Source organism: Cynocephalus volans, chromosome 8 (assembly GCF_027409185.1).
Source record: "Cynocephalus volans isolate mCynVol1 chromosome 8, mCynVol1.pri, whole genome shotgun sequence".
NCBI classification, from domain to species: Eukaryota; Metazoa; Chordata; class Mammalia; order Dermoptera; family Cynocephalidae; genus Cynocephalus; species Cynocephalus volans.
In genome coordinates, this window is record NC_084467.1 from 138,281,470 (window position 1) to 138,304,291 (window position 22,822).

The 22,822-nt window shown below is 44.7% G+C and overlaps 1 protein-coding gene across 2 annotated transcripts; it reads right to left on the minus strand.

The window, feature by feature from the left end:
* Nucleotides 1-284: 284 nt before the first annotated feature.
* Nucleotides 285-22,403, minus strand: RGS8 (regulator of G protein signaling 8). Of its 2 annotated transcripts, none has more exons than XM_063106472.1 (5): nucleotides 22,336-22,403; nucleotides 17,690-17,791; nucleotides 16,789-16,853; nucleotides 1,567-1,733; nucleotides 285-467 (listed from the first exon to the last, which is right to left on the minus strand). In XM_063106472.1, the coding sequence occupies exons 1-5, from the start codon at nucleotides 22,353-22,355 to the stop codon at nucleotides 285-287; spliced, it is 537 nt and encodes a 178-aa protein (XP_062962542.1). In that variant the 5' UTR covers nucleotides 22,356-22,403. The 2 variants fall into 2 exon arrangements, with proteins under 2 accessions (XP_062962542.1, XP_062962541.1); XM_063106471.1 differs by lacking the exon at nucleotides 22,336-22,403 and adding an exon at nucleotides 20,309-20,334.
* Between the last annotated feature and the right edge of the window lie 419 nt (nucleotides 22,404-22,822).

Below are 22,822 nucleotides of genomic sequence, written 5' to 3' on the forward strand. Positions count from 1 at the left end.
ACAGTGAACTAAGGCATTATGAAGGGTGAGTTACTGATCCAGAGAAGGGTGACAGTGGCAAGGTGCTACAAGTAACCGAAACACAAACACAGGTAAATGCAGTAGAGTCTGAGATCCAGCAGCTGGGCCAATACCCTGGAATGGCCCTTCATTCCCTCCTCACCCCCAGCCCACCACCCCAAACGCCACCACTATTGAACACTTATGACATTTCACATTAGAATATGGTCTTGGCAGCAAGGGGAGGGGAAAGCCGGTGATTTCCAAGAGTCCCCATCTGAGGTCTAACTGAGCCTCCTCTGGCTTTGGGACAGCAAATCTAAGTACATTTTGGACCTCAGGAACCTGGGGTAAGAGTCTTTCTCCATGAGGCTGTGTACTTTTCCCTGAGCTTGGTCAAAGCAAGTCGGGGATGGCTCCTGCAGGTTCTTCCTCGTGGCTTCTCGGGTCTGGAAGTCAATGTTTACCTGGAGACACAAACAGAGAGCAAAGTCACAGCCCTCAAGGGCCAAGGTACCTGGCAGTTGGCCCTACCTGTGTAATGATTATTAATGGCAGCAACTTGTAACTTTAAAGTGATTTCTGTTTTCAGACTGCTTTCATGGAAGCCATCCTTTTTGATCACAGCAAGAATGCTGTGAGGTCTGAAGACAAGATATTCTTAGTCCCAATTTATAGATAAGGACACTGAAGAAAAAAGAGACTAAAAAGATTGTTTACAGTAGTATAGGAAGTTAGTAACGGAACTAAAGCAAAACCCCAAATCACTTGAATCCTAATCCAGGGATCTCAGGCAAAGGGTTAGATTCAAGGCAACAAATGCCCTGTGAAGAGACACCCCAGTTAGAATGTACATCTCTGCTCCAACCAGCATCACAAGGGCCTTGAGCATCCTCGCCAACTGGTAAAGATCTCATGCATCCCAAGTCAAAGCATAATTGAAGAGCTCAAGATATGCAATGCACCTAAACTCATAGACAGCAAACATCTTTCTTCTATTAAACCCTTTCAAGTAAAATTCTGCATTATAACTCCAAATAGCAATACATAGAAATTCTATAAATAACTTTAATTACTCATTAACGAGCATTTTTGTAATATTTGTAATATTGAACAGATGTTTTATCCCTAATACTCAGTGTAGTCTTTTCATTGTGGAAAATGAGACACAGAGAGGTTAAGTAACCTGACCAAGACAACATAGTTAGTTAGTGGTGGAGCTGAGATTGGAATAAAATCTCAAAGCAAACACTTGTTCCACTAAGTTATGCCACCCTACACCAGGAGAATGAACGTGAATTCAGTGCCATCTATCCTTGCAAAATTTCTGTAGCAACACAGTTCCTGCGAGCACATGTTTGACAGAGAGCTAAAACACTCCTAACAGAGCTCCTCTGATAGAGAAGCCCTGGGCTTCTGCTCCTTGAAAATGACCCTTTTTCATCTGGAGCCACCAGAGCAGTGAGGCTCAGTTCAGTAAAAGAACTGGCTCAAAGCCTCTCCCAGGAGAGAAACACGAGCCCAAGCCATGGGTAGAGGTCAGCATGGTCGTCACAGACAACACACCTCCCGCGGAGCCTGCACATCCACAAACTCCTCAAAGATCCTATGGGCCTTGGAGACCAGCTTTGCAGTTGACCTGGTCTTCTTGAACTCCTCACAGGCCAACCAGAACTCCAGATTCTCCTCGCTGAACTCTGTCTTCAGGAAGGCGCGGAATGCGGCCACCCCATCTGTGGGTGCGGAGGTGGGTAGAAAAGAAGAGAGATAGGACAGATCTTAAGTTCAAGAACTGTAGAAGAAAGAAAGAAAAAAAGAAAGAAAGAAAGGGGCAGTAATAACACGGGGATCCCCTAATTGTCCACGCCCACTGCTCCTCCACACCTCCGTGAGGACTCGATTCTCTTAGACACAGGTACCCGCAGAGGCAAGCCAGGCTTCTTATTCAGGGGTCCTAGTGAGGTCAGGGAGCAGTGTTTAGGAAGCCAGAGCAGTAACAAATGCGGGTAGGTCTAGTCACTTCTAATCAGCCCTCAGTGGTCACTGCCCGTCCCCTAATGCAGAGTTGGCTGTGCCCTGGGTCTACTGGTGAGACTGTGTTGCTAATTAGGCCAAGGTAATGCACATAATCCATTCCCTATCCCAATCCAAGTCAACCGCCCTGAGAAAACACACAATCTGTTACCAGACAAACTAGAGGCGGGTATGAATGCCTCAGGGCAAATCCTTTACTACTACCTGAAAAACATCCAAAAGTAAGCACCCAGCTGAAATTCAGTTAGTCGTGCCCTTCTGTTATGTCGCCGAGGTTCCAAGGCTCTTTTACAAAACCTTTGAGGCCCTGTATTTTGATGTTTTATTCCAGGCATTCTTTATTTTTAAAAGGATCTTGACTATCAAATTATATGTTTGAATTAGGATTGATTATAACTTTCCTAACAAATGATTTAACAATTAATACATCCTTTCACTTTTATTAAGCAGAGTCATGCATGTGGCCCAGCACAAGTTGAACAGTGTCACCACATCACATTGAAAGGGAAATCACATTTATTGCTAGCCTATGCATCTAGTCCATGTTTTCTTTTAAAGTATTTTTTTATAGATGAATTCAACCTTCAACACACTCTCTTCTAATTGAATAACAGCTTTAGTTTTCTATAATCTGTCCTCAGGGAGGAGAGATATAACCTAGACCAAAGAAGCACTGCAATGATTAAAAATGACTCTGTAGATAATGAGTTCTTTTCTAAAACTCACCAGAAGGACCAAATGTTACCAAGCCTTAGTTCTAGATGATGAGATGACCGGGGCATCTGATGTCATCCGATATGCACCTAGGCAGTGCCCTGGCCAAGACCATGTGATGGATTGCTGGTACCACGCTGCTGATGTATTTAAATGCTTAGTTTTGCTTTTCTGAAATATTTTTATGTCTCCTAATAAAAAGTCATTGTATATTTTTGTCTTTCAAAATAAACATTCTAATGTCCACACTAGAATGATAGTCAAAAAAGCCAAGACTTATAATTTCCAGAGCCAGGAACTTGAGAGAGAAAAGGGTTTTTATGGGATTCCCAATGCTAAGCTTTAAATCGTAAAGTGATTTAAGTTTGGAGGCCTGAGCTAAAAGTGTTTATGAAAAGTAGGATGGCCATGTAATTTACCATGCAAGCCAGGACATTTTTTAGAGTAAAGGGGCACGACTGTTAATTACACGGGATGACAGGCATTAGCCATGACCAACACGGCAAAGCCCAGTACCCACGATCACCTTCATTCTAAGCCACGGAGTACAGAGAAAGCAGAATGTAACGTAAGGTTGCTCCCATCAGGCAGAATGGAAATAAAATTGTTTCTGTGCTGAGGAAGGAAGAGGAAAGTAACACAGCTTAGACTCAGATGAGAGGTCTGCTCAGGGCACTTCCCACCCCATTCCTACACTGGGTTCAAAACTCTGGGAGAAGGGAGTAGAAACCCAAGATAAACTGAGGATCAAAGTGAGCCTAAAACAATGACATGGCAATGTTTAGGCAGAGATGTTCTCTGAATCATTCATTCAACTCAGTAATGTTTAAAACAACAACTATCATACAAAGTACAGTTCAAGCTCTTGGGATACATCAGAGAAGAAATCATAAAACCCTCGCCCATTAAATCCCTCATGAATACTCTCTTTGCCACGCCCCCCACACACACACACACCCTGTCCCCTCCAGGTTCTTCGGGGAGGAGATCCAGAAGTTTACAGGCTCCAGAGGGAACTCCGATTTGAGAGCTAGTGTATCTGCTTGTGGAAGGGGCCCCTGTGTCAGGGGCTACAGGCAGAGGTTGGATGGAAAAACATCCATAGAAGAAGCCTCCGAGGAGACTCGGTGCCCTTGAGAACAGAGGAGGGGCTGGTTCAGCAACCAGTTTACAAGTTACACTATCAGTGGACATGGGGAAGACCTGAGGACCACAGGCCAGAGGCTCTCCCCTGCTGCCACCATCTTAACACGTAGTCAGGAAGTGAGAAGGAAAGGGGTGCAAGGAGGTCCCTAAAAGACTGCACTTAAATAAATGAGTAGCTAGGAAGTGGCTTGCAAGAGTAACTTGGAAGAGCCTATTTCTGTTTGTAAACCAGAACAGACTAAATTCCTTCAGTAGGAAAGATTGTTGTTTGTGTCAGATTTTGTTATATTTTTCATTGAACAAAAACAGGCACCTGTGAGCAAGTTCAATGTAGTTATAGATACGGGGAAAAATGACCTTTCTGCCTCCCTTAACGGTATTGGTGAAGATATCCCTGCTAAGCAAACTCTGTCTGGCCCCTTACTGGGCAAGGTGCAGACTTTTATCTCTTTTATTATAGGTCTCAGCTTTGTTGGGTCTTTGTGTGGATTAAAAGAGATAACAACTGCAAAGTGCTCTTAGGAGTGTTGTTTTGTTTCCACCCGTTTTATAGATGAGGAAACTGATGCCGAGAGAAGGGATTTGCCTGATCTCACACAACTAATAAAATGTAGCATGAAAAACTTAATTTAAGGTATATTTCCCAGCCCTATATAGTAATAGTGCCATCTTCATTCATTCACTGATTTATTCATTCATTCATTCATTCACCGTTTATGTGACCCACACATTCTGCTAGGTGCTAAAAGCAGACACAGTTGTGGTCTCACAGAACTCACCATCAAAGGGCAGTCTGAGCCAAGAAAACATAATTATGGTAATTATGATCTCATGGGATAAGTTATATGCTAGGGAAAGCATGGGGTGCTATGAAAGGACCCAGAAGGGGCGCCTGAGCCAGCCCTAAGGAGGGAAGGGAAGACCTGTGGGAGGAAGAGGCTTCTCAGCTGAGATGGGAAGTTGAGGAGAAAAAAGCAAAGCAAAAGAAGGAAGGAAGTTGGAGATGAGAATTTCAGGAAGAGGGAACCATACGCACAAGGCCCAGAATTTAGAAAGTTTATTTGAGTAATTAGAAATTGTCTAGTAAGACTTGGTGTTTAACAATAATACGGCTACAAATTATTTAGTCCCCCTTATAGGACAGGTACACACCAGGAGGCCTAGGGAAGAGCAAGAGAGAGAGAGGACTGCACAGCGCTACAGAGGGGGCATTTCAAGAAGGAGGAAGGGGCCACTGTGTCCAGCGCTACCCAGAGGTCCAGCTGGATACGGTCTGAGAAGGGACCAATAGATGCAGCAGTCCCTGTTCAGCAGGAACAGTTTCAGTGGGGTGATGGGGGCCGTAGCCATGCTGTGGTGTGTGTAGCGATGAGTGAGAGGGGAGGAAGTGGAAACAGTTAATTTAGACATCTTTTGTAAGAAATTTGGCAGAGAAGGAAGTAAAGAGAAGACAGCACAGATGGAAGGAAACGTGAGGACAGGAAAGATACATATTTTTTTTAAGATAGCCTTGGGTATGTTTAAATGTTGATCTGATCAGAAAAGACTTGGTGAGCACGAGAAGTTAATGTTAAAAGAAAGAAAGAGCCTAACTGTCAAAATGTTGCCCCTAAGAAGGTAGAAGATACAGGCCCGAGAACAGAATTAGGATGGTGAGAAAGATGAAAGGCTGTGTGTGAATGCAGGGAAGGTTCTAGTTCAGTCAGGAGACTGAGGAGCTTCTGTCTGATATTAGCTAGGGAAGGTAGTAAGACCTAGGGAAGGTAGGGGTGTATTTTTACTTACTTATTTAGGATATAGGGCAGAAAATCTTGTATGTCCTGCTTTTTGCTAGGGATTTTGCAAAACACCAGCTCAATTTATTTTCACAGCAATGCTGATCCGTGAGATGGTATCACTGTCACTTTCCGTAGGAAGAAGTTAAGGCTTTGAGAAGTTGAATAAATTGCCCGATTACACAGATGGCAAGAGGAAAGCCGGGATTCCCAACCAGGTCCATATGAGTCCAAAGTAAGTTCTTCCCAGGTGTGTTTGCAGGCAGAAGGGAAAGAGCAAAGGAAGAGAGAGATTAAAGAGGCAAAAGAATAGTAGTTGGTGAAAGCAAATATTAGAGAAGGAGACAGACAAAGAAAATGTGGAAGAAACTTGTCTTTTTTAAGGACAAAAGTGAAGAAAAAGAGTGGTGGATAAAGATAGAGAGAAGTGGTCAGGGAGGACCATTTCCTTGACATATTTGAAATGCGTCAAGTTCAATAGCCTTGATCGTCTTTATCAACTCGGGGTGAGGTCACTGTGAAGGTGGGCTGTGCCTACATCCCAGGTTTTGGGGCTATGGCACAAACACATCAGATAAGGTCGCTGCCTCACAGAACTTACAGGCTAGTCTAATGTACGTTAAGTGATCATTTAAAATAATTCATTGAACAATTACACGTGCAGTGTGCGCTATGGTGAGGACACCTGAGAGACTGGGAAGGGTATGAAATAGCTACATCGGGAAAATGAATTTGAACGTGATAGGGAACAGGCAAACAATTGTGAAGGACTGGACTTCAGTTCCTGGAGAGGGTTGCAATGTACCAAGAAGGAAGCAAGAACTTGTAATTTAGGGGACCAGCCATCATGCAAAGAGAGGACCATCAGTTCCAGGCTGGCAAGTGAACCTGGAATCTGGAGAACAGCAAGGATTTAGGAACTGACAGTTGGAACGCAGATGAAGGATAAGCAGGAAGTTAAAAAAAAAAAAAGTTGAAGTCAGGGAAGGGATTTTAAAATAACCACAGCAAGCATATCTATTGAGCACTTACTTTGAGCCAGGCACCATGCCAAATGCTTTGGGAACCCTGTGGCACTTGCCCCTCAGAGCAAATCTCTATTGCACAGCTCCTGATATTTTCACCATTTTATGGGAGAGAAAAACAAAGCTTAGAGAAGTTAAATAATTTCCCCAGGGTCACACAGTCAGTAAGTGGCAAGGATTTCAAACGACCAAGCCAGCATTTTTGTGTGTGTCAGTCAGTGATCCAGTCTCCAGGTCTGACAACAATGGGGCCTAAGGGATGTCGGTGCCAGTGATCATCGCGGTGGAGAGACAGGAACCCCATGGTAGGACCAGACAAGAAGGCCACCAGCAACACTGTGGATGGTGACATTTCCAGGAATGATGCAACAGGTGAGGTGAGAAAAGAGGAAAGAAGTCACTGAGGAGGGCAGGGGAGTACCCAAGCATAGAAAAACACAGAAACAAGGACAGGCATGAGCAGCAGAATCCGACTGAATGACATGGCAAGCAGTGGAGGCTGACTCAGTGAGGATGGGGATTTGGAGTAAAAGGTGTGGTGGGCTCACAGCCAGTTTGTCAGGGCCCGGCAGCCTCAGAGAGGTTCACCACCTGGGGCGGAAGCAACACCGTGCTCAGCTGGCAACATCGGTTCTGATCAAGAGTCAGGCCGTAATTAACTGTACGACCTTGGAGAACACATTCACCTTCACTGCATCTCTGCATCCTCACCTGTAAAGTGAAGGTGTCAGCTTATGGTGAACTTTCCCAGGTAGAGTCAGCGCTCTGCTCTGTGCCCCATCACAACTTCGACTGGCCTCCATCAGACTCGGCTAACTGTAATTCCCTGCTCCTCACCAACATCGTGACCTCATACATCGAGGACTTGTTCCGGGCCAAGTTTTGTGCTGCCTAGTTTAACATTAACTCACTTAATCTTTACATCAACTCTGTTAAGAAGGCAGAGGCTCTGGAGTCAGACAGGCTGGGTTTAAATTCTGCACAACCTTGGAAAAATGCCTTAACATCTCAAAGCCTGAGTCTTCTCATCTGTAAAATGGGAATAATACTGGGACTTACTGCACTGGATTGTTATGAAGACTAAATGAGGCAATCCACATAAAAATGCCTAATGACTCATTATAAGCAGTCAATAAATGTTAGCTCTTAGAGAAGTTTGTTTTGCAAATAAGGAGAGACATGGAGAGTTGGTCTGTGGTCCCTTGACCAGTAAAATGTGGGAAGTGGATTTGCACACACATCTGTGTGACTTCAGAGACCACTTTGCCTGTCTCTCCTCTGGTGATGGTTGTGGGGCCACAGAGTATCACTTCCTCTAAAGGAGGGATGGACACTAGTCCAAAATCAGACAAACATGCTGAACACATGCCACAGCCCAGCAAACATGCCATTTGGCTCACAGACCTGGAAACTCTCCAACAAGAGGACACCTGCTATCACCTCTTCTGTGGTAAGAACTGAGGCCATTAGGTGCCACCAATAACCTGGAATCTGCCAAAACTCTCTTCTGCAGTGCTGACTCTGCCCAGGATGCTGTGACACCTCACAGAGCAGACAGGCGACCTTACCTTGTTAAGATGCTGTGTTCTTTCAGGCAGGCTCAATCCAAAATGTGATGGCCTGCATGTTCAGGGTGTGCTCAGAGGAAGTGGGAGGGGAACCAAAGCAAAACGTGGCACTTGGAAGTTGCCAGGGGTTTCAAGGAAAGAGCTTGAGAGATGGGGAAGGACAGAAGAATGGCCTGGTTCTTGTGGGCCAGGCCTGGGAGGGTCTTGATCTGAGAAGCTGCAGAGAATAGATTGCAGCAAAGACGCCCAGTAGACAAAGATGACAAAAGCCTGCAGAGCCCAGACCTGCCCCAGCCCTCCTCCTCTGCTCACTCACTTTTTCTGCCCACCCTCTCTCAGCTCCAACCCCCCCCCCCTATCCTTTTCATATTCCCAAGGCCGGCACTAAGCACGGCATCCCGTGGAGGATCCCCATGCAAAGAGAAACTTCACCCTGGAACAACAGAAGTGGGAAGGGGGTGAAGGCACCCTCCCTCCTCTTGCCCAGAGCAGATGGCAGCAGTGGGCTCTGTGCACAGACCACTTGCCCCCACCCGGCCCACCTTTCCTGCTTATGTGGCCTAGCAAAGGAATTGCGTTGGACTAGAGCCACGGGGGGTTTTCTTCCCACCCACATGGCTTCTCCCTTTCCCTCCACCTCCCACCTCCTGCCCCACAAGCTTTTCGTCTGCTCCCCTCCCTAACTCCTCAGCATCTTCCCCTGTCCCTCTTCCTTTACTTCTGTACTCTGTCCTTTTTCTTCCTCTCCTTCCATCTTTCCCCTTTCCCTCCACCAGGACCCTCTTCTTCCCTTCTGCTTGTCCATAAACTGCCATGGGTGCAAAGTGAAAGACGCTGGTTTATCTCTGAGAGCCCCAGCAGCACAAACTGGCACCTCTCAGGCTTTGCATTGGCTGTGCTTGCCCTGCCTGGGCCCCATATGCCCTAAACCCCACTCCCTTCCCTACATCCAGGGAACTGGAGCCCCCCTCCAGCACCCGCACAGACTTTAGGTGGCTGGAAAGAGTGATCTCTCTGAGCCCTGAAGCTATTCTGCCTGAGCCTGTGTCCTGGCTCTGGTGCACACTAGTTAAGTGTGCAGAAGGCCTAATCTCTTTGTGCCTCCATTCTCTTACCTGTGAAATGCAGATAGCCACAGCTCCTACTCCACAGGGTTACGGGGCAAGTTTATACATGTGGACAACACACAGGGTGGCGCAGACAGTGAGTGCTCTGTCCGCGTTAGTGAATATTATTCCTGTCCTTTGGTGGCTTAAGGAGTTGCCGCAAAGAACATAACATACCTAATACCCCCCAAAAATCCTGGCAACTTAAAGGTGATAGGTCGTTCAGGAAACAATTCAGGAAAATGAGAAACAGGGGAACCTGGCTTTTTGTCATTTCATTTCAGTTTGTTTTCCTTTGTCTGACTTTCTAAGGAGTCAAGGCTCTAAGAACATTAAAAACGTTTTGAGATCGATGTCTGTCTACTAGAAGGAACGGGAAGGCTTGTGTTCAGAATCCCTGGAACAGTGGGCAGAATATGGGCATCCTCCCGAGCGTCATCCACAGAATCTCCAAGAACACATCGCGGCTGCACACGCTGCCTGCTGCGGCTTGCTCCCTGGCGCTCTTTGATGCAGGGTGCTTATATAAGAAAAGAAACTGGGTCACTATGAATGAGCAGTGCAGCTGGTGCAGCAGGGAAGGGGCTTAGATAACAGTTCAATGTCCAGGAGCCCTGATTTAGCTGGTACCTGGGGTGGGCTTGAGCCTAGCTCAGATCCTGGGCTTGGAAAAATACGAGAGCATGAGAAAAAAACTGTTTTAAGCTCTCCGTTTGCCAAACTGCTGTACCAAAGGCCAGAGTCCTCTTGTATCCCTGATCCGTTGGAGAAAACAAAACTGGTGAATGGGTTCCAAGGCTAGACACGGTGTAGGAAAGGAAAATACATTTATAAAATCCAGGATACATATACTAATCGTGAAGTCAAAATCTCTTTGATTCGGAACCAAGCCACTGATTTGAAATTTGTGATGAGAAGAGCATCAGGATAAGAGCTTTTCTTTTGTGTTATCCATATAATAAAGGTTTTTAAACAAATATCTGGGCTTAAGTACGATTTAGGTAGGGAGCTTACTTAGGGAACAAACTATTTCCAGACACGACATTTAATGGCAAGCAATTGGTATGCTAATTATACTTCAGTCTTGCGATTAACGTAATTTTCTTCAATGATCTTTACTTTGTTAGTATATATATAGCAAGATGATGTATTATAATTGTAGTAGGACTTAAAAGTTGTTAGAGTCTGAGCTAGAAAGGACATTAGAGATCCTGTGATCAAGCCCTACATTGGACACAAAGAAAGGACAAGGCTCTGAGGTTGCATGGTTTCTGACTCCTAAGATGTGGTAGCAGAAGAGTAAAGAGGGCTTGGGTCTTACAATTCCTATTCCAATGTTCTTTCCTATCTTATCAAGCAGAAGCTGAGCCAAGTAATCAGAAAAAAATGTGTAGAGCCTGTATCTGCAACTGTTATAAGAAATGGGCAAGGAATTTTCTGTTGAGGGGGAGACAAAGAAGATGTGTCCTTAACAGGGTGAAAATTTAGCATTCACAAAAGACTCTTTTAACAAAGAAGTATTGCAAAACCTCATGCACACCAGTCCATAGCCTAAAGGATTTCAAAAATTAATTATCCAGGAATATTTGCCTAGTTGGTTTGATAGAGAAATACTGCAGGGACTCTTAAAGAGGGAAAATGTTAAAGTCACCTACTGGGCTTATCAAAACCACATCCCTGGTGGGATTCTCTCATATACGCGGGGGGGGGGGGGGGGGGGGGGAAGTAGGAGGGAATGAGGAAGGCACACCAGAAGCTCGTGAGGCAAAGGGGGTGAGGTGTTATGGAATTTGAATAAGCCCCACCAGTGATTCCAATGCTACCTCCAATCCATGGCCTCAAGCTGTCTGCAGAATCAAAGGAGCTGCCACCATCTCTGGCATATTGAAGGCATGAAATGCATGTTTTCTCAATGAATTTAATGTTGCATTATAGCAAAAATAATAAAAATAGCTGTCCTTTGCTGAGCCCCTCTACGTACAGTCATCATGCACAGTATTGCAGAGTCATAATCACGTTGAATCCTCACAACTGCAAGATAAGTCTTACCATTCCCCTTTTACAAATGAAGAAAGCAAAGTTTGCAGAGGTTAAATAATTTGCCTAAGGTCATATATCTGGCAAGCAGCAGAAAGGGTGTCAGAGACCTATCTGATTGCTTTCATCCAGACCTTCAACAAGCTTTTCACAGTTGCCTAATACATTCCAGGCACTCCTCCTATAAAAGCTAAATGCACCTGCATTCCTGGGTGCCCATAAAAGTTACAACAATGTGGTGATGGCAAAGAAATAAAGAAGTTTCTTTTCCACCCGTCTCTACTTTGCACATCTACTTCTAACTCTTATCCTCAGTTTATCCTGAAAGCATACCTGCTGTATTTGTTTATTGATATGGAAACTTCCACCCTATATATGTGGAATCTGTGATACACAAGGTACCATTCAAGGGCTGTGCTGCCTGAGTACTTCAGAAAGCTGTGATCCAAGCGGCAGTCTTTAATGAGTTTCTTGGAAAGCATGGGCCACCTGTCCCACCAAGATGCTCCAGATTCATGGCTTCACTTACTTGTGTCTGAGAGCAATGCTTCTTAAACTGTGATGTGCATAAATACTCTTCGAAGGCATGGGCAAAAACAGATCCAACTCCTAAGGATTCCAACTCAGTAGGTCTGAGACAGGACCCCCAAAGTTTTCATTGCTCATGGCCATTGCTGGTGCTGCCTCCTTGGATCACACTTTGAGTAACATTTGTTCTAGAACCTTTGGGCTTGGAGACAGACATGGAGAGGGCTGTGTGCTAAACAGAAGCCTGATTGTTAAACTGCACGAGGGTACTGCAAAAACTTCAAGGAAAAATTCATATTACCTTTTAATTCAACTTGTCCACAAACTTTTTAAAGTATCCTTGTATGTTCTAGAGCTGAAGGCCATTTAGATGAATAATTTAAGGAATTCCATGAGCTGATAATATTAGTGTTTGTTTATTTGATTGTTTGTTTTGGGTTTTCCCCTTGGTTGCTGTGTGACTAGCTCAAGTCATTATATTTTTCTATATCTCAACCATTATCTCAAAAAGAGCTAAGTTTTTAAAACTAAAAGCTTTTTTTATTGGTCTCCTTTTCTGAGAGATAGATAATAACTCTGCAGATGCAAAAGAGCTTTCAATTGTACTATTCCACTAACCTAGTACTCCCTGGGCCTGGCGGGAACAGATCAGCACAGACCCTACATGCTCTGTGCAAACAACAAAACAAAGCTTAATAACCAAATAAATGCTCAGGGCAAGGTGCTCAGTCATCCAGACATGGAGTCAGGTGTGAGAAGTGAGAGGAAAAGGGGAAAAAGGAAAAGAACCCTGCCTATACCTTCACCTTAAAACTGGAATGACTCCAACTCTTATACCCAATAAAAAATGGAGGGACAGAAGGAGTGAGGCAAGGAGAAAGGAAGGAAGGAAAGAGGGAAGGAAGGACAGAGAGAGAGAAAGGGAGGGAGGAAGAATTGATTCAGAGTTCAGGACTGAGCATCCCACTAAAAGCTGGACAAACAGCAAGCATGAACCTCATGAGAAATAAAAGCAGAAGACACACAATTTTGTGCCTGTTCGGCAGTGACCTGTCAGAAAAGATCTCCCACAAACTAGGAAGGAGCCTTCAGTCTCTTGAGTATGAGCTGCAGAGCAGAAAGTCTTCTGGGTGTGTACACATGCACACAGACACACACAAATACACCACGTGCACACTCTCGCTGGTAGACCACGTGCACAACTCACATACACCAAGTCTAATTGTTACTGGATAACAGAAAAAAGATGCCAAATTAACAACCATTAGAAATTCTTCCCTATTTAATGAAGCCATCAGCAATTTTATTTCATTTTTCATTCACTAGTCAAAAAAAAAAGAAAAAGAGCACTTTTCAAGTGGTTACTTCCCAGACCACAGAGGGTGCTTCTGCTTTCTACTGCATTTGTAGACAAATATAATTGGAAATAAAACTCCTCCAAATACTTGACCTCCAGATTTTTTGTTTTAATCTAACGTCTAAAAAATAGTAAAGTTGCTTTCTTTTTGCCTGAGATTTGAGCCCACGAGGTGTTCTGCCAAGGAGGGGAGAAGACTAATAACCCTGGCATCCCAACCCCTCTTCTGATTGCTGGAGCCATTTCCACTTTGAAGCAGTTTTACATAATTCTGCAGACAGCACTGAGTCAAACTACTTGCTGTAGGTGATTGGGTTTTGCCCAGCCTCGGTTTCCTACAGACAGCATCCCAGTACAAGGTAGCACCGGATCCAGCCTCTGACACCTCCTACTCCAGATCCTTCATTATATAGATGAGGAATCATATTTTCCGAGAGACTGAGGGACTTCGTCCAGACCACCCAGCTATCCAGTAGCACAGCTGGGTCAAAACTGATAACACAGATCTGACTGCCAGCCAATGCTCTTCACTTAATTGTCCAAAAGTATGTACCTTGATTAATTGGAAACCAGGTTTGAAACTAAAAGCAGCCCTCCTGCTTCCAGATCAATTAGAATGTCTAATACCGACAAAATGGAATTTAAGAGGATCACTGAATGTCAGGATTCTGCTTGAAATCTTGAAGCCACCTAGTGTGTAGTCAGCACACTGTATTGTTTCTTGTGTTATTTGTATGCATGCCTGTGTTCTCAGAAGGCTGCACTCTCCACCAGGGATGGACTGTGTTCTGTTCATCTTTGTGCTCTCCCCAAAGCTGCTTAGCAAAGATTTTGTACATAATAAACACTGTAAGTACATCTGTTTTAAAATCAATGAGTGCCCAAAATAGCCAGGCAGACCGGGGATACCAAGGATGCTCTATAGATCGAGAATGGGGAAAAAGATAATTATTTGGATTTTCTGAAATAGAAACTTTGGCAGAGCAGCTGCCTAGGTATGGAGAATTACCAGGGAGTGGGTTCTAGACTAACATGCATTGTTCTGGAGCCTAGTCATTTAGGGATTCTCCACTCTTTACTTCTTAGGACGTTTTTGTTGTCTTAATTGAAAGCTCCGCATACCTCTGATCAACGCTGTTCTTCCTAAGGGACCAGAACACGTGCAAATCCCTCTGGAAAAGCTTAATCAGTCCTAATTGAGTCACAGTACCAACCCAAATTAATTAGACTTCTAGAAAGTTGTCAACACCCTTCAAGGTAACCAGGGCTCTGACTCCTCTGTAGCCTGCACAGGAAAGTAAATGTTCAAATTCTAAATGCTTGAAATTCTGCCAGTGACCCCTGAATACAGATCCCCATCTTCTCAGAGACATTCACTCCACTGGCTTTTTATTTTCCTATTAAACAGAAATAAAGACAGAACATCAGACTCCAAGAAGGATCATAGAATACTTCAAAGTTCAAAAAGCCCGTTCCTGTAGTTGTTTTACAAAGCAATCTGGTGTCAGCTTGTGACCCCTGAGCAAAATCCCCATATCAGAAAAGCGTCATTGCATTCCTTGAAACCAGAAATATCCCTGAAAGAAGGAGAATTAATTGTCTTCAGATTTAAAAGTCATCGAATCAAACAAATAAAATTAAACCTCTTAAATCTCCAGGTCTTATCACTGCAGTAATCCAAATATACCCTAGGCATCCAACCACTAATTTCACCACCATAAATTCTGTCTATAATGGTTTAATATTAATAATTGGCAGCAAAGTTTTGAACCTAATTCTCAAGGAACATTTATTTTGCATTTGATAAATAAATATATAATTTTTGAAAATGCCACCATATCTTTATAAAACCACCTTTGAATAGAGAACCCTAAATCATCTAAAGGTGTCTATTAAGTTTCTCATATGCAGGCAACAGGTAGCAAGCAGGTATTTCTATCCCATTTCAGAAGAGGAGACAGCCTCAGGGACTTGAACTAAGTGAGTCAGTCCTGAGGCTGAAATAGAAACCAAACTTCAAGATGACCTTGAATCAAATCCAGCCGGAAAAGAAGGTGTAAATTGGTAGTAACACTTTGTTTAGCCTAATATGATTCCAGACAAAAAGTCAGAATAGCCTCATTTTTCAAAAAGAAAACATTACTATCAAATCCTAAATGTTATCATACATATGCCATTACCTTGGCAAATTCATTACACAAGCTTGCTGTTTGGGGTACGCCATATGTTATATATGCTGTATCTATGCTGTTTGATTTTTCTTCCTAACTGTAATCCATAGAACACTAAAATGACTATTTGTCTCACAAAATCACTCACTACAACACGTGCTTATTCTTAAATTTTGCATTTCACTTTAAAATCTATTCAAAAGCATTTGTTAATTATTGGGATCAAGGACAGAGTCAGGGGGACCTGTTCATCAAGTTGAAAGCAAAATCCCTTCTGAAGTCACCTTCTGAAGACCAAGAGTCTCTATTAAGGCCACCCATCTGGTAGCAAAGCTGAGCCAAAATCAAGAACACAGGTCTGACTCCCACCCAATGCTTTTAACCTAACTGTACCGAACCATGTTCCCCAAATAAGTGGAAACAATACTCCAAACTAAAAGCAGCCCTTCTGCTCCCAGGTCAGTTAGGACTCTCACACTGATGTGGCATATTTAAGAGGAGCACCGAATATCTGTCTGAAACCTTCCTGCCTCCTCAGAACACCCCTCTCTCTTCCTCGCCCCTGCTCTGCCACTCCTGTGAATTTAATGCCACTGGGATTTCAATACCCAAGGAATTTGGACTTGCTCATGAGGAGAAAAAAGCAGGAGCTGAAAAGTTTGGCTGACGTCAAATTGCCCTCTCCATGCACCAATGTGCACAACATTGTTGTCTTGGTGAGAAACAGAAGTCATCACAGACAAAGGAGGGAAAAACTGAAAGAGGAAAGACAGCAGAAGTTGTGCTCTAGAACAATTTATACTGAGTCAGAAATGAGGAATACAGTGCTGCTGGGGAGTAAGCCCTCAAAATAAAAAGCCACAAGAAAACTCACAACTCTGGCCACGTGACGGACTAATAAAACACACAGAGTGTTCATTTGTTTATGAACAGCCCAAGACTCTCCAACGACTTGGGGGGAGGTCATTTAATTTTGTAAACAAGATCTGGACTGAAATCTAGATTCTCTCATTCCCATGGATTCCATCATTCCAAACCCCCAAGCCGAACTCTTTCTTGCTAAAATTGCTGAGAACAGGAAGGTTTCTTGGGACTATACTTTGAACCCAGAAATCAGAAGGAAAAAAAAAAAAAAGGTCCTCATCTCACTGCATTTAAACTGTCCGCTCTCTTATCTCTGTGTTCCTTCAGGCAGGAGGCTCGGAGAGGGCAGGACTCACAGAGGTCTGGGACATCTAGAGCAGCGCTCGATCATGATAGGCATTCGGTACGTTGCTTACTAAATGGATGATTTGCTGCGACATGCTGTGACCTGAATTCTACTTACACTTATGGGAGAGAAGCACATCGAAGGAATCTGCCCATCGTGTAGCTTCTTCTGTGGATAGTCTCCTAGGAACGAAGAAACATCTCTCCTGAATATTTCTCAAATGACCTCCTCTCCCTTGACGACCACCGAGATTTGCTCAGGAGAATAAATGGGAACAATTGGGGGCACATAAAGACCATACCTGGATTCCTGCCATCATTTTACTGTTCAATTTGTACATTCTTAAGTAACTAATTGAAAAACATCAGGATTTGAATTCAGTGGAGTTAGTATATTGGCTTTCAGTCTAAAGAACTAAGCTAAGTAAGAGCATTATAGAAAAACATCAGGGTAACAATGGAAGGAAACTGGACTTGGAGTCAGAAAAATTAGGCTGAGCTCCTGACTCCTCTTACTGTCACCTTGATTTCTTCACCTCTGAAATGAGGATAATAATGCCCATTACAGAGCTGTGTGAGAGTTAAACAAGGATCTGTGATATCATATAATAGACCGCCTGCACAGAATAGGTGCTGAATCCAGATTATCTGAACCTCAGCATATTTTTAGAGTAAGTTTGAGTAGTTATTTCCAAATTGAGAGCTCAGATTGACAACTAAGTAGAACCAAGAAGTATCCTTCAACACCCACAGCTTTCTGAGTGATGGATGATACGGCTTTCTTAGGAGGCAAAGGAGAGTCTCCTTTCTGAGATCACTAAGCTATACATTTTGAAAAGGAAAATAAACATTCCTTTCAATCACATCCAGGAATACAAAAGGAACTGCCAAGAGGGAGGGATTTATTGTCCTGTGATTCATCTGGTCAGCAACTTCCCCGAGAAGAATGGGTCCTATAGCCCCATGGTGAGTACCCCATGGCAGGCACCCCAGGAATGCCATGTGGCCATACTACTCACTTGAGAGCACGGTTGGGTTTGTCGGGAAGAATAGCTGTGAAATCGCTACAGGAGTCTGACTTGTGAGACAGGCATCCCAGTCGAGTCCTCATCCCTTTGTTCCTGCAACAAGCACAGGGGCAGAAGAACAGGAGCTGTCATGATCACAGCTGTCATCTCCATGAAGGGTCTCTGGAGCTACGGCTGCAGGAGACAGCACGACACTGTCCCTTCCCCTTCCCCATGTGGCCCCTAAAGGTTTCATTAACAAGGAGAGAACACCTGCAGAATCAAGGGATATACTCACTCCTTATCTTGCCTACTGGAATAGTAATAGGTACCCTGCCCTACCTCTAGAGGCTTAATGCTTTTTAAAGCTGACACAGCAAGTGGATGGTAAGTCAATGAAGGTCATTAGCTTGGAAGAATGTCTAAATTAGGATTCTCTGTAGGGAAAGGAAATACAGTTATGACAAAATAATAATCCACATTTTGCTTTCCCATTCAGGGGGCAAAGTAGCAGCAGCAGCAGCAGCAGCTCCAGATTGCAAAGCCCCAGAAGTGGAACCCACACAGAGAGTAGAGGGAGGCTTGCGGGATGCAAGGGTGCACGTCAGAGAGTCTCAGAGCACAGGCAAAGTATGGGGCTTCAAGGCAGGTCAATTCTGACTCAGGTCATCCCCACTCATCCTCACAGATGTGATTATCAGCAAGGACCGGCCTGCAGGTGAGGAGAAGGGCAGTTGATACAATCACCCATTAGGAACCTCTGTCCCCTTCGTCAGTTCTTATACTTGCTTAACTAAGCTCTTGTAAGTCCTATTTATATTTTGACATCTCAGCAAGCAAATTTAAATTGTTAGCATGTATGTTTAAATTTCTCATATTTTTTATTGTCCAAAGGACCCATATAATAACATCAGGCACTTAAATAGCTATCTGTTATGGATGATCTAATGAGAAACTATCTTAATGTCTCTTTCTGACTCCCAGCATTAGCTCCTGTTTACTTCTAACCAGGGGTTGGAAAACTACAGCCCTGCAAAGGCGCCTGTTCGTGTAAATAAAGTTTTATTGGAATACACCACCATTTGTTTATTATTGTCTAAAGCTGCTTTCAACTACAAGGGCAGAGTTGGGTATCTGCAACACAGACTGTATTGCCCACAAGGCTGAAAATATTTGCTCTCTGGCCCTTGACAGAATAAGTTTGCTAGCCCCCGACCTTTAACTGTCAACTCCTTATTTGAGGGCAAAGGTAAATGGAAAGTGTTTGGTATAATCAGATGAGGACTTAAGAGTGACATATACAAGTGAACTATGTGCACAGTGGTGACAATCTGCCATGGAAACAGTCCTAGAAGACGCCGTTCTCCATCTTGAAAGGAAGTCCTTCCAGCCTGGTTTTCCCTCCCTGTTTTTTACAAATCCTAGGGCTGGGCAGAGACCTTACAGGTCACCCAATTCAATCACTTCCTTTCACTTCAAATGGTTTTTCATCCCTGGTAATTGCCTTTATCCACAGAAATCTTATCCAACAGATGCTTACTGGGATAGAATTGTATTTGTCAGGGATGGATAACATTTGTATGCTACAGCACATCTCTGAAGAGCCTCTTAGGGCTGGAACATTCAAGTTCCCAGAAATATCCTCTCTCCTGCAGGAAACTGCGCCTGCTTGTCCCCTCTTCCCACCTCGAATCTCAGCCAGACCACAGTGTGAAACCGTCTATTTCATGGCTTTTCCGAACGGTGACTACAGTTATCCTCTCTTCTGAGACAGCAAGCATCTCGTGTGTCCACTCACTCTTAAAAATCACAGGGTGCCTGACACCAGGCCATGCAAGCCACTGATTAAGGGTCCTTGAGTCATCACATTCCACGAATTCAAGTAAAGGTCCTGCTCAGGCCACACCACAGGCCTGAACCCAACTTTCCCTAGTCAGTTCATTCCTCGGTGCCCCGGGATCATCAGTCATAAAACAGTCAGGTCACTGTCCCCAAAGAGCAATTAAAAGGACTGTCAAAAAAATGGCAAAACTACACGAGCTATTTAACAAGGTTTTTAGCAGGGGCCAGTGTAAAAGGTGCTACTTGTTACCAAGACAACTGTAATTCTTCCAAATTCTTTGCAAAAATCTTCAACAAAATGTTATTTTGGTAAAACGGTTTTTATTTCCATCTTCCTAGCCAAGCTCTGAGTTATAATCTGCTTAGTTATGTCCAAATAATAGGAGCAGAAGCAAGAGTCAAAGGTTAAGTTTACTTGAAAATAAAACAATCAAAACAAGGCTTGCCCTCATCTGTCTTCTCTGTCCCAGTAGCTCAGGGAGGTCTCTAAATGAATCCATATGAGCTCATGCACAGTCCCTCATACCACCCCATAAGTCACCACCAAGATATCCCACCAGTCAATGCAAGGGCTTGGAGCCAAGGCAGGTCCAGCTTGCAAGGCCACGACTTTGCAAGAAGCACGCAGGCAAGAACAGCACAGTCCACGCAGGAGGCCTAGGGTACAGAAGCAAGGGGACCATTCCTGGGCTTAGAAGGCTTGGTCCAGGCTCAAACAGCAGGGGAGGTGGGAAGGTGGAGAAAGGGGGAAAGGGGCAGGGTCAAGAAAACAGGTCATCGATCCATTACCTGCGTGGCATCAGTAAGGCAGCCATACAGGCATCCGCTTACAGTTAACCCTTAGGCTGGTTTGCAGGGACGTCAGGGCAGGAAATAAGACTGCGGGGCTCAGGGATTTACCCTTTCACGTCCTCTCACCTAAAATCAAAGAATCTGCTGTAAGAGGGGCCACCCTCTCTCATCTGACTGCACTACATATCCTCTTAGATGGCTCTCCGTCAGTGGAACACCTCCCCCCACACACCCCAGTCCCCACAAACGTCCACTTGCCCTTAGCAAGGGCAACCAACCAAGAATGAGCAAGAACTGATGGTTGGGTGGCTTCCCATTGCTGCCTGTGGGTCAGGAGTTCTTACTTCCCCAACCACTGGCCATCAATAGTAAAGTGGGACATGTGCCCCCAGGGAGGCATGGGCCTGGCAGACCAAAAATTGCTGATCTCTTTCTCTTACTAGAATGGGGCCCAAGTGACCAGCCAGTAAGGGTGGGGAAGGGGGGTTGGCACTTGCTCCAAAATAATTTGATTGGATGCTGCTCTGATTCTCGCCTCCCTCCAAGGGCACCTAACCCAGGTGGGAGTGCATGGAGACTTGGGAAAGTTGGCATGGGAGGGAGGCTGGAGTAACTCCGAAGGAGGCTCCTCAGGCATGTCACCATGCAGGCTTGCTCCTTGGCAGGGATCAAAGGCACAGGCTGAAGAAATGAAATGCAGGTCACCCTCTCTTGCCCAGATGGAGACTGCATGACCTTCCTCAGCCTGGGGACTGGCCCATTCTTGACCCAAAGCAGGGTGGACATGGGGGGAGGGGTTTGAGGCTGAGGGCCGATTGACTGATAGTCTCTTTCTCCTGTGGGTCCCATTCTCAGTGCTTCAAACCCTTTGTTCCCACAGAAAAGAACAGATAGGAAGAAAGTGTGAAGAGAGCAGCTATCCATAAAGGGTTCCCCGGGGGAACTCTGACACCAAACATAGAATCCATCTTAAAAGAAACCTAATTTAGATAGATAAGCCTCCTATGTAAGCTACGCCATTTAAATTATTTTGATATTACCCCGAACATTTCACAAATACTTTTAAAATAGCTTCTCTAATAATACTGTAATTACTAAAATAGAAAGATTGCTTTGTTAAAACAAACAAAAATAAACTAGTTAGACTTTGTATAAAGCCTCATACCCATGAATTGCATTCCCTGACAGGGACATTTACTTAATCTTCGTCCTAACCGGGCTTACACCTGCTTGCCCAGAAGTCAGGAAACCAAAGCCCTTTAGTTTCTAAGTGTCCGTAGAAATCATGTTTGGGGCACCTCTTTCTCATTTTCTCTTATTTGTGGGATATGGCCCCAAGGTAACGGGGAGCCCCCGCAAGGGGCCTTCATTACTCTGGAGCTGAGCAAAACCTCTGCTACCCACATACACCTCAGCAAGGTCATTTGGGGCAGGGGAACTGCCAGCCTCCTGTCTCTGCCTTGTGGCTCTTCTCATCCCACTGCCAGCCCACACCGGCTTGCCTGTGCCATTCAGATGCCTGCCTCTCTCTTCCGGATCCAGCACTGCCCAAACTGCCCCTTGACTTCTTCCCCACCCTTTTGATTAGCTCAGCCTTGGACTCCATTAAATAAGAACTAGCAGGATATGCTGACCTACCTGCCCTGTCCATCCTGACACCTCAGGGCGCTTATCTTGTTTGGCCCTAGACCGATAGGGGACAGAGTCAGGAATAACCCAGAGCCCAGGAAGTTCAAGGGTGTCATTGCACCCACAGTGTATGTGCCCTTATAGATGGGCTGCAAGTTATAAGTGACTTGGGGGCAGACAGGATGGGACATAATTGAAAGAGAGGATACTCAAGGAGAAAACAAAGGTTAGAAACAAAGAGCAAAGATTTATAACAAGGGGGAGAAAAACTGAGAGCCGCAGCAGGGAGAAAGCAATAAATATGCATGAAGAGGCAGGTTAATTAAATATGGATAATGCAGTCAGTGCACACAGGAACCCCAAAGAGGAAAGAGAAAAGCAAAAGCAATACTCACTGTCTTTGACCAGTCCTCATGGCCTGCAGGTCTTTGCCAACTGGATGGTCAGAGAAGCTGTGGGTTAAGGAGCTCTGGGGAAAGAGTAGATCTTTCTATTAGCAGTCAAATCCTTGGCAGGTGAAGGGCATGTGTGCACGAACACACAGGCACACACACACATATATACACGCATGCATGCACAACACACCTCCCACCACTTGAGCCAGGCAGCAAGCGGCTCCGCCGTAAGCTCTTCTCTCTGCTTGTCACATCCAGTAAATACTGAAGCAGCCTACACCCGGCGGGCGGCGGCTTGGCTCCTGGGCATAGTCTGCACGCCCATCCCCATTGGCAGGATGCAGGAGGTGCCCCTGAGCAGAGCTCTCCCGGCACGCCTCCCGCACCTTCCTCCTCAGCCTCACTAACCTGAAGCTCCTTTGGCTGTGGCTCAGGGAGAAATCCCCACAGCCCACAGCTGCCTCCCTCTGCACCCAGAGGCTGTGCA